At 40.2% G+C, this 12359-nt stretch overlaps 1 protein-coding gene across 1 annotated transcript in view; it reads left to right on the forward strand.

The window, feature by feature from the left end:
• Nucleotides 1-3736: 3736 nt before the first annotated feature.
• LOC104520823 (potassium voltage-gated channel subfamily H member 1) overlaps nucleotides 3737-12359 on the forward strand; it is a gene marked incomplete at both ends in the record, with an annotated part of 96166 nt that continues 87543 nt past the window's right edge. Inside the window, 2 exon segments of the mRNA XM_010162622.2 lie at nucleotides 3737-3860; nucleotides 4107-4213. Of these exon segments, the coding sequence (XP_010160924.2) occupies nucleotides 3737-3860; nucleotides 4107-4213 (231 nt within the window).

Below are 12359 nucleotides of genomic sequence, written 5' to 3' on the forward strand. Positions count from 1 at the left end.
TAATTTATCAGTGGATTTCTTCATGGTCTTGCTCTGACCAAGGCCTTTCCTGGCCTAGTTGACCTACTTGTGAGTCCCCGAGAGGTTTTGCCCTGTGATGCTCAGAGAGTTCACTAGAGCATCCCTCCTGCTTGTTGTGCAACAAAGCCACAGCTGTTTCCTGGCCTCTGGGACCCTGTGTCCCTGCAGATGGAGAGGCAATATTTGCCTCAGTGGATATTATTTAATATTGTCATATGTTAAGAGCAGTTGTTTAACAGATTATGAGCTGTCTCCAAGCAGCACATTGTCAGGGATGTCATTGCAATTGAATGTAAATGGTAGCAATGAGAACAGCCCTTCTACCTCCAGGTTATCTGTCGAATAAACTATGCAGGGGAGTTATAAGCAGTAGTCCTTATTTTGTGCTGTGTCTTGCCAGTGCTCACACAGGCAAAACACTGTTGTCAGAGATGCTCCTGAAGAAATGCAAGTGTGTTCTCCACATAGGCACAGAACCACCATTGCATCATTGTTTTGTCTTTAAGGAGAACTGGGAAGAGGATTGAGTAACTGGAAAGAAATTCTTGTTTTTCTCCAAGACCCTTTCTTTGCAGGTGTTGGGGCTCCCATTCTGTGGGCTGTTAGGCCACAGCAAGTTAAGAAAAAAATAAAAAAAGTGAAAGGAAGTTTGGAAATCACCAATGCAGACTGTCTCTCCCTTTGCACCAAAATCAGGAACAAAGGAAATTATCATCCTGAGCCTGGTAACCTCCCAAGGAAAGCTGGCAGAGAGTGGTGGGTTGGAAACCTCTTTCTTGGCCTGACAGTTTGGATGGTACTATGCTACAGCTTCTCTTGAGTGCCTGACTGCTGTGCTCATGGGGACCAATGGCTTCTCTGCAGACTTTCAGCTACACAGGGAGTTCCTAAGTGCTGGTCCATGCAGGGCATTTTTTTTTTTTTTGGATCTAGGGATCACCCCAGGGCAAGCACTAGAATAAGTGTTGTAATGGAGCTGGAGGAGCAAGCCCAAAGATGAGTCACGGTGTGGTGTTGACTCCAGAGAATGGGTCCAATTTCAGTATTTACTTCTGGCGTGTTTGTAAGCTATGTAAAGCCTGAATCAAAAAATGGTGAAGATGCATGAAGTGGGAACTAGCTAGAAATGAGACATACTTATAAAACAGTGGGATCATCAAAACTTCTGACTTGCTTTTTTAATGGATAAGTGCCTGAGTTTTTGCCTTTAAAGTTTTGTATGTACATAAGGATCTCTCAGCTTGGTTGTAACTCACAACTAAACCAAACTTGGACTCTCTGATGAAGTGTTCTACCTCCATCTCCCGAAGAGGCTCGCTCAATGTAGACTAACAGGATTACCTAATAGGGATGTGTAAAATACAAAGCCAAATCACATTGACTTAAAAACTCATATGGTGAGGATGTTGGCATATGTTCTCTTCAGTAGCTTGATAATTGGGATGGTCATTTAGGAGTTGAAATGAAGGCTGAGCTTTCACTGCCCTTAGGTAGCCCCACATCTCATAAGAGAACACCCAAACTGATAGGCTGTCAGGAGGGAGGGAATTATTTGCATGTTCTCTAAACATCCTTTGGAAACTACCAGTCCAAAAAAAAAAATCAGGCTTCATTGGGCCAAAATGTAAGCAAATAGGAATGTGATTCTTTAGCTTCTACAATAATGTCAAAGGATCTTGAGTATTGTCTGAGAACTGGGCTTCTGTTAAAATATCAGATATTTTGAGTAATATAGGGAAGGGAAGAAAACCCCTTAAAATATCCCAATTTTTCATTGTTTTCCATAGTTTAACTTGGACAGGTTTATATTTTCTGTGCTAATGTTTTTCAGTTCTATCTCACCAACAGTATGCATGGAGCTTCCAGCTCCCAAGTCTTTGAGAACTGGTCATCTAGGGACTAGGCTGTAGCAGGCTCGCCTTTTGGTGCTTAAATCCCCTTGTGGTCTTAGTGCTTTGTTTTTACCTGTAAAAAGGGGATAAGCTTACTGTCCTACCTCACAGAAGCATTGCAAGGCTAGATAAAAGTAGGATTAGCACCATAATGGTCATAAGAAAAGTGCTCTATATAGCTTTTAATAAAAAAAAAGAGATTATTTATCCAAAGACAATATTGAGGTTTAAGTGTGAAAGGAAGGTCACTGCTTAGGTTAATAGAAGCTCTTCAAGAAGCTCTTGAGGAAGTGGAGAGAAGGGTAAGTTACCTTTTTGAGAAAGGGAGATGGTGAGAAGGACTGCGTGCATGAAATAACACCATTGAGATCAGGGCAGGACCTGGCCTGACATTTGTATTTGCATATTTTCTTGTAATGTTTTTTTTACTTCCTGATGAAAATTTAAAAATATCCTAACACAGTGCAATGTGGTGTTTATAATAGACACTCAAAAGCACTTGCTTTAGCAATGAGAAATGACTTGGCTTACTTATTCATAGGAAGGGGTAAAAGACATGTATTGTTTTTGGAACAAAGTGCTTCAAACAGGCAAAAACCATGGTATTTAAAAGAGACTGTGAGAAACAAAGCAGTTAAAATGTCCTGAAATTATACTACTGGCGTATTTCATTCTAAAGAGTGTATAAAGATGCACTTAATCATGCTCATGGGATTGGGCAATGGATTTAGATAGCTACAGAAATGTTTTATTTAAACCCACTTGAAGTTTGCAATGGGATAAAAGATTTTGAAAGGGAAAGTTAAAATAAACAAACCTCTTTGCAATTAATAGGTAAAATGTCTTGTTTGTGTCTCTTGGTTGCAGGAAGCATTAATGCTAGCTACGTATGTTTGAGCAGTTGGAGGTAGGTCCTGAAAAGTGGACAGCGTTGTGGACTCTCTTAAAGGCTCTTCTTAAATATGAATGTCTCTTAATCTCATGTGGTTTCATAGCCTTCTTTCAAAAGCCAGAGGATCTTTGCCTGCCTGCCAGTGTCCAAGCAACAGCACCGCTGTCTGCCTTGGCACAGGTGTAGTTAGTTCTCCTCACAAGAGCCAAAGCAGCAGAGAAAAGTGAGGTCTGGGCCCAGCATTGAGTATGTTCATCATCTGAATGAGATTTCAGTCATAAAAAAAAAAAAAGTAGCATGCACAGATCCAGTGAGAATGGAGGTGTGAATCCTGATAATTTTTTTTTTCTTGCTGATTAAAACTCCTTCTGGCTTGTACAGCAAACGAAAAGTTCTTTCTCCTGGTGTAAGTACTAACCCAAGCTGTCTAGTGTCTAGTTTGGAGTGCTATGCTGTGCACGTCACACCAGAAATATTTGAGCTTGTGTGGCCAGCAGTGAAGGCTTTATTGAGAGGAGCCACTGTGTCTACGTTCAGAGAGGAGAAATATCGGTCATGTGCTGTTCTGGCCGCGTGTAAGAGGCTTCACATTCAAACTGAGTGTCATGGCAGATCAGTGCATGTGGTGCAGAGGGAAGCACTTTGGTGAATCTGTCCTCAGTCAACGGATGAATTTTACCTGCTTAACCATTATGTGTTTTACTTGCATAAAACCATCCTCTTAAGCTTTGCACGAGTAGTTAATTTTTTTATTATTATTTTTTTTAATAAGAATTTACTTGAGACTAAAACCAGGAATAATCCTATTGACTGCAGTGGGAATAGTATTTGGGAAAAAACTGGGAAATCAGGATTGGGTCCTGAAATAAGTATTTCCTCTGATGCAACCATAGCCTTTTCAAATGTCTAACTGATGTGTTCTTTCAAACAGATACTAATTTTGTCTTGGGTAATGCCCAGATAGTGGATTGGCCCATTGTCTACAGCAATGATGGATTTTGCAAGCTATCAGGATATCACAGAGCAGAAGTTATGCAAAAAAGCAGCACCTGCAGGTATTTGAGAACAGATTTATTTTCTGTTAAATAGCTTGTAGTGTTGTGCTTGTTGTTTGAGGAGAGAAGTAATCTATTTATTCCAGTTTTGTCTTTTATCTCCCAGGGCTGCATCTGTCAAATATGCTTTCCAGGTGAAACAAAATCAAAGGAGGACTGTTTCTAAATAGGTCCTTTTCATACTGTAAACAAATGGGTTTGTGTCTTTGTCTAGTATCTGATTTGAATTTCTTGCTTTATTTGCAGTTTTATGTATGGAGAGCTGACAGACAAAGATACAATTGACAAGGTCCGGCAAACATTTGAGAACTATGAGATGAACTCCTTTGAAATCTTGATGTACAAGAAGAACAGTAAGTAATTGATTGGTTTGCTCATTAATGTAGGTGTGTAAAGTTGTTTTAAATTATAGTGTAAACTGCAAGTCTGTCAGCCTGGAGGACAATGCTTTATCTAGGGCTAAATAAGCCCAAGTTCTACCAGCTGATCTGCAAAGGAGAAATGAGAACATTAGGGGTGAAAGTCACTCAGGGAAGCAGACGAAACTCTCTAACTTGTTCTGATGTTTAGAGCAATTTGTATGTGATGCTTTAAGACAACACTCAAGATTCCATCAACAATGATAATACACAAGCTAGGTTTGTGCAAATGGTTTCCATTACAGAGAAATATACTTTTTCAATTAAAAAAAAAATGATATAGCAAACCCAGTATTTAGATGTAGTTTTGGATTAAAAAGAATCCATCTTTTGTTTTAGAAGCTGAACTACTTCTAACATTTTTAGATGAAACTGTCTTTTGGTTTGGACCAAAATTCCTTATTTGGGATATGATTTTTCCCCAGGAATTTCAGTCTGTCTGTTACTGCGCATGTCAGCAGATGAACTGCTAGCCCAAAACTTGTTGCCCCATCTAGTGTGCACTATGTCATGGCACAGTTATTTTCATCTGCTTAATGTTACCTGAAGTGTAAATACACTGGGGTCTTCAGTCTGGCCAAATGTTAAGCTGAAAGTCTGCATTCTGTAACTTATTTTGCTCTTAACAGTTTTGTGTTCTAATCATGAAACTGATAATGTCTGCGTACAGGGGAGGGTACCTTGCAGAAGCATCCTGCTAGCAACTCCTACCCATTACAGCTATGATGATCAATTTGATCAGTTCTGCATTAGTGGGAATGTGAGACTTTGACCACAAATTATAACATAAATTGTTATAATGTAATTTTCAACAGTTAACCTTATCGCTGCCTTGTTTTTTGTTAGACCAGTTTTCCAGGGAAAGTTATCTAGTCTACATCTATGTGTGAACCATTGGTCTTTATGTTGAAATGACCAGCTGGTATTGACTGTTGGGTCTTTGAGAGAACCACAGGCACTTCAGAAAACCTAAAAGATAATACTTATGTATGGTAGTGCTAATCTGTGGAAACTGCTTGTTTTCTATCAGAATTAATCTGTTCTTCTAAGAAGTAGTGGTGCTAAAGTACATGGAATTGGTTTTTGTCATCTTTTAGAGAGGAAAAAAATTCTTAAGAGATTTTTGCTTCATCGCTCTTCTAGTCATTTTCTTTTCTTTTTAGCCTGTTCAAAGCATCATGACCTCTGTCATGGTGCCATTGCTCATGGTCTTCTGGAGCACAGCTTTGCTGGTCCAACTCATTTGAAAAGCTATATCTGCTATTTGAATGGCCTCACTTTGTGCTTCTTTCCTTCTAGTGTTATCTGCCTCCAATGTTTACCTATTTCTTAAAGCTGTTTTCTGTTCCTAGCTCAGTTAGTGGCCGTAGGGACCATATGCAGCTCACATCTATGCATCCAAAGCCAAGTAAATAAGCTGCAGTCATGGGATCTAGGAGGGTCTGGAATTCTCTCTTAGTTAACAGTGATTTGGCACCAAGAGGCTATGCAGCTACTCTTCTGTCATTGCTGCAGCATATGGCCTGTAGTAGAGCCCAGGACCTCTCTGTCTTTTATGCAGAATTAAAGCAAGGTAACCACGGAGCGAGGAATGTTTCCTGCCCTGCTGTGCACTTCCCTGAGGAGAGGCAGCCTAGAACAAAGTCCAGCTGTGCAGAAGCTGTGTCATGCAGCATGCCAAAAAGCAGAGCTGCGATGGTTCTGCTGTGCGCGCAGAGGGTCACAGGCATGGGAAAAAGGAAAGCACAGAGCTTGCTTTTAAGTTTAACAAAACACAGTGCTCTTGTGTTTGTTAGATTCGTGGCTTTAAAGGTACATTAACTACTGTTACAGAGACTAATAACACTAGAGTTGTAGCTGAAAGATAACAAAAAGAGGACATCCTGGAGCTTTTCCTCAGAATAAGCCACATCATAGAAAAACACTGTTGTCTTGTTTACCAGTCACTTAGCACCCAGATTGCCGAGTGATCTTGCCTCTGTGGCCACCTTACCTCTGCCCGCAACCATGGCAGTGGCCTGCTCAAGCAATGTATATGGTTGGTTTCCACCTGCTCTTAGTTTGAAGGTTTTGGAAAGGGCCCTGGATTTTGTTAGACATATTTTTTCCTGCTCTTTGTTTCTTTTTTTTTTCTTCTGTTCTCTACTCGTTCAGTTTGTCTTCTTCAAATTAGCTAGTAAATTAGACAGGAAATAGATTTTTGTTGTTCTTTACCTGTCCTTTCCTTCCCTATAAACTAACAGTCATGATAAATAGCAATTTTTTCTTCCATTTTGGTGCTGTTGAATAATTGGGACATTTTCCACAGCCTGTACATTTAAAATACTTCCAGCTGTACTTCTAGATGCAGTCTATCCTTTTGGGGAGAAAAAGGAAACAAAGCAGGAGTTTCAAGTTAACTATGATGTTGCTAGTGCAGGACAGTATTCTTTTACCTTTATGAGCAGCAGTCACCTCTTTCTCTGAGTTACAATTATGCCCTGATCTTGCAGTAGACGTGTCAGTGATACTTTGAGACATTTAAGAATGCTGCTAGAAGTGATAGACTTCTTTTTTCACAAGGCACTCTCCATGGTGGTGACCCGGTGCTAGTATTTACTTGATTGTGCTATAAGAATATCCCATCCAGATGTTGATAGGTACAGTATATCTACCAGCTTCGTTGCAGTTCACAGTTTCGACTCTTCAGAAGAATGATACGATTTTCTGCCTTCATAATGTTTGCATTTATGGATACTGTCTCTACCCTGATCTCCTTTTTCTCTGTCTAGCCCTCCCACCATCCAAAAGTCACTGTCCTCCCTCTTTTCAAAGTTAAGATATGACAGAGATTTGATGTTTCCTTGGGCTGGGCCCTTGATTACTTATGCGATGATCATTGTTATTCTCTGGAAGAAATGCTTCCTTAGAAATGCAGAGCTCCTTCAGGGTAATTGGAAGCATTTGGAGCAACCAGGTGCATAGCCATCAGATTTTTGTTGCTGTTGCTCTGATGCCATCCTGTTGCATTCAGTGGGGATTCATGGTCATACCTGGAAGGAAACAAAATGAAAGCTTTCTTTAATCTGGACTGCAAAATGACAACAGGCTGGTTGACAGTAATTTCATGTGAGAGCTTCAGTTCCATTGTTTGATTAGATGTGAGTGTCCAGCGATGCTGGAAGTATTGTTTATTTTCCTATGGAAAAATCAAAACATTGCTAAGTCTCACTGAAATCAGTGAGAAGGATACAGCCTAGTGTATTAGAAAATATTTTGTATCTTCTCTTAGTCATATCTTAGCTTATTTGAACTGATGCAGCTTTAAACATCTGACTTCTAATGAGAGTTTGACAGACATTTGTTGTGTTTTTACACTTCATGGTTAGCCTCATAAATTAAAATGGCTGAGTAAATTAAACTTGGACTTGCATTGCCTAGTTTTCCATCTACAACATAGGTCTGGGTTACAAGCAGTGCAAAAGCAGGCTTCTTATTGATGCACTTGCTTCCATTATTACTGAAGTAAATTTTTGTAAGAATATAAATTTACTCACTTTTCTCTACCTCTGAAGATGTCGTGCTCATTTGAAATTTAGTGCTCAGCCACGGAACTTACCATTGCCACCACTGGGCTCCTCACATTTGACACTGTCCCACATGACATCCTTGTCTCTAAGCTGCAGGGGCTTGGACTGGACAATTGGAGCACTTGGTGGATAAGGAACTGGCTGGATGGTCACACTCAGAGAGTTGTGATCAATGGCTCAATGTCCAAGTGGAGACCAGTGATGAGTGGTGTCCCTCAGGGGTCGATATTGGGAAGGTTGTGGAGGGACTTTTTAAAAGGGTAGGTAGTGATAGGATGACAGGTAATGGTTTTAAACTGTAAGAGGATAGATTTAGATTAGATATTAGGAAGAAATTCTTTCTTGTGAGAGTGGTGAGACACTGCAACAGGTTGCCCAGAGAAGTCATGGCTGCCCCTTCCTTGGAAGTGTTCGAGGCCAGGTGGATGAGGCTTTGAGCAACCTGGTCTAGTGGAAGATGTCCCTGCTCATGGCAGAGGGGTTGGAACTAGATGATCTTTAAGGTCCCTTCCAACCTATACCATTCTATGATTCTATAAATTACTAAAGCAAATCATTGCATAGGACCAGAAGCAGGAAAGAATTAAGGTGTTGGAGTAAAGTGGCATGTATCCTCCTGAGCCTTCCATTGAAATCTAGCTCCATATTTGTCAAGCAGCATGCACATCTGCATCTCCTCTTCTGTGAAATCCATCTGTGTGAGTGTAGTTACCTTCAGGAAGGTCAAGTCAAAGCATTTTGGATTCATACAACTCATGAACTTCAAATGTGTTGTCAAGCAAGACCTGCTGTTATCTCCTTAAACATATTGAGGGCAATGAGACTTCCCTGTAGTAATGCTTAAAATATTTTATCTGGGGTAAATGGAAAGAACATTTCAAAACTTCCCTGTGTCTTCCCCTTCCTTATACTCACTTTCTGTTCTTCAGAGAACTCAGAATCAGGTAAACCATATCAACACTGCTGCAGTACAAGGATGTGGCTGAACCTTTTTCCTCCTGTGTTGTTCCAGTGTGATAGGATAACCTCTGTGTGTAATGATTCCATCTGTGGGGACTGAAATTGATTTTCCTTATCTTAACGTGTAAAGATCTGACCTTTGGAAGCATTAGCTGCCAGAGCATAGCAGCACTAGATGCAGAAAACATAAAGGTTACAGCTTTTAAACTGCTGGAAATGTATGTTCTTTTATTATTGGCACAGAGTGGTGAGCTCCTACATACCGAGTTGGTTTGTTCTCTTTCAGTGCACTCTCTCCGCTAGAAGGTAGAGTCTATAGGAAGACTTTTGCTCTTTGTCTTGCATGGTCAAATGTCAGAGGCTCTTCTGTGCTTCTGGTTAAAATCTGCGTGGATATAGTGACTTGCCTAACTCTTTCTGATCACACCTCATCAGTTTGCTAATTTAATGTTGGACAAACTATTTGTTTTGTGTGGGACAGAAACAATCTCATACTGAGTAGCTGGGTGTAAATGAAACCCCAGAAGGTATGACTGTAATGGTCAGCCATGCTGTTCACATTACTGAAGTCCTGCTGTCTGCATTGCTGCATGTAGGAGTTGGTGGAGACACAGCACATGCTTCTATCTTTTTCATTTCCATACTGCTTGACTGTTTACCTTTAGGGCAATACCTGTCTGATGACTGTTTGACTGAGACATTATCAAGTACTGCAGAGGTTGTACAGCTTTGAGGAAACTTGCCCCATTCAGTAAAGGCAGTGAAGACAGCTGAATTGTCAAAACATGTTTTTTTCATTCTATTTATAAACTAATTTTGTTTTACTTTGTGGAAAGACAAATTACTTATCACAGTTTTATTTAAGCAATGTGCTTTTTGTACTTTTGAAACACAGCTGGTAAATTGACCTCTTTGATTAGATGGTTCAGGGTATGGGGAAAGCGTGCATTTAGACAGTGATTCTGATGTTCCTTGTAGCCTATTTTTGTTTGACAGAATGGAAAACTGAAGGAGGGGTCGTCAGTATGTGCTCAGGGGGAGAAGACCTTTAATGAAGAATAAGGAATAGACCTTTAATGTCTCATTCATTTTGATGCTATGATAGTTTCTGAAGGATCTCAGCCACAGCTAAATAGCGTGTTAAATCCTGGTGTTCTTGGCAAGGGGCTGAACATAGCCCTGTTGAAATACACTGGACTGTAAAAGAGGAGGGGGAAGAGACAGTACTATTTGTGTTACAGATGGGAAATTATAAGGTGTGGAGATGTTTACTGTGTGTTAGTCTAGAGAAGGTTTGGCACCCGAATCATGGCTCTTAAAATTGTCTTGCCTGTGCTCAGGCCAGTGAAGACCATTAAGAGCTGCATCTATTAATTCTGGAATTAGCTGTGTAACTTTAGTACCACTAGTCAGGCTGATCCTACAGGCTACCATCAGAAGTTCATTGTAGATTTTAATTTCTTCCCAGTTTATGCTGTTTCTCTGCCAGCTTTGAAGTGACATTCTCTTTTCTAGCAGCATTGGTCCTATGCCATTAAGACAAACTCTGGATTCTTTCACTGTTGATTCCAAATCTAACAGAAGCCAACGTGTCTCACGAGTGTTTACTTCTTTGTTTGTGCATTGGCATTATCATTGAACTTCACCAGTGAGAGAGTTTGCCAGGACTGAACACAAAATGTAAATGAAAGTAGATGTATTGTTGGAAACACTGGTAAACAGTCTCTGCGTGGCTGTACATCAATGCAGACTGGGGGCGTATGGGGAAGTTACTCTTGCTTTGCTATGAGAGCTCTGAAACATGCTGCAGTTTCTCTCACTGCCTGAATAACCCATAGCCTGAATCAAAAAATCACATTTTTCATTAAAATGGCCTTGTTTGTTCCTCTTGCCAGTAGTGATTGGCTGAGCAGTGACATCCGCTTTGACACCAAGAGTATGAGAGCTGCTCGTAGGAGGTTGAAATTCTGGTTTCCGACCTGATTTATAAGTGGTTTATACTTTAAGCTTTCCTGTTTAATAGTTAAATAAACTGTTTAATGTTTAAAAAGTAAAATTCTTCTGATAATTAAAGCAGTATGCAGGAAAAAAGCTGAGCACAGCCACATCTTGGCTGAGCCTTTCAGTGTGTTCCCACAGTTCAGATCTCCGTTCTACTGTAAATGAGCTCCTGGTTGCAGAGCACTATGGAAAGCCAGTGTAACCCATCACTATGAGCACTCACCTCACAGTTGTGTTTTTGTATCCACTTGTCTCTTATTCACAGAAGAGACTGACAAGATGGTGGGGAACACATTGCAGGGAGAAGTACTGAACAGTGTTGTGGAGGCAGGTACATGGCCTGGCAGAATTTTCCATCTACTTATTTCTGCTGTTGCTGTGTTACTGTGTAGATCCCAAACTGGAAGGTAATTTACACAGACCACCTGTGCCACCTTGATTTTACATTCTGCCCTGGAATGCACCCTGTTTGTGTCACTCTGACACTCTGGAAATTATAAGGGTACCCAAATAGGTGACAGTCATCAAAACCATCTACTTTTAGCTATCAAGGACATCTGGCTCTTTCTGGTTGCCTATGGGGCACAGCACTACGATCTACGCTTGGTTCTAGGTAAAACAGTGTTTTGTTTTTCTTTTTACTATAAATAATGCAGCACAGGAGTGCAAGTAAAGCAGTCAGAAAGTGAGAATCTTGCTGATACAAGCTCCTTGCCCTGCAGCAGCCTTCTACAGGTTATCAGAAAGTCTTTCCTCTTGCTGCATTCAGAACATGTTAGAAAAATCTTGCAACAACATATCATACCATAATCATAAAGAGAAGATGTCGTCTCACGCATCTGACAAATAGCCACAATAAGAGGGTGAATTGCATCATTTCTGGTTCTGTGATGTGTACAGCATCTTCAAAAGCAAGGTAATAAGTTTTTACAGCTGTGAGAGGCAGAGCTGAGTGTGTAATTCAGCCTCAATGCTATGAGGCTAATGTTATGAGCAACCCATAACAGAATGGCCATAGCTTGAAGTAGCAAAACAATACAGAGTGTTTTTGGGGAGGGGAAAAAACATCCCTAATCAAAAAAACAAGTGCATGTAGATGGAGATCAAAAAGCAAAGCTGTAGGTGGGGATTCTGGATGATTAAAAATTTACAGTGTTAGTGAAGGGCATTGAGGTAGGTAAAATAAAAAGCAATTAGTCACCAAAGAGTCTGTGTGAGAGCAAGATACAGATTTGATCAGCCTCAAAATAGTTCACATATGAAGATGGGAAAGATAAGTAGGCAAGAGGAAATGGAGATAGGCAATTTTAGGAGTTCCTGAGAAAGGGTAGTGTAAAGAATGTTACTGTCTTGAAAATTGCTGTTGGCTGTTTTGTGGCAGTGTCGTCTAAGCTCATTAACAAGTTAGTGATGATTTTACTGGCACAGTTACTTTGCTGAAAATTTTCTTGCATTTAGCATTTTGGTTTGATCATACTTCATTGAAAGGAGTTGTTCAGGAATGCTAACTCTTTAAAAAAAAAAAAAATATATATATACATATTGACCCC

Source organism: Antrostomus carolinensis, unplaced genomic scaffold (genome assembly GCF_000700745.2).
Source record: "Antrostomus carolinensis isolate BGI_N321 unplaced genomic scaffold, ASM70074v2 scaffold9102, whole genome shotgun sequence".
Classification (NCBI taxonomy): Eukaryota; Metazoa; Chordata; class Aves; order Caprimulgiformes; family Caprimulgidae; genus Antrostomus; species Antrostomus carolinensis.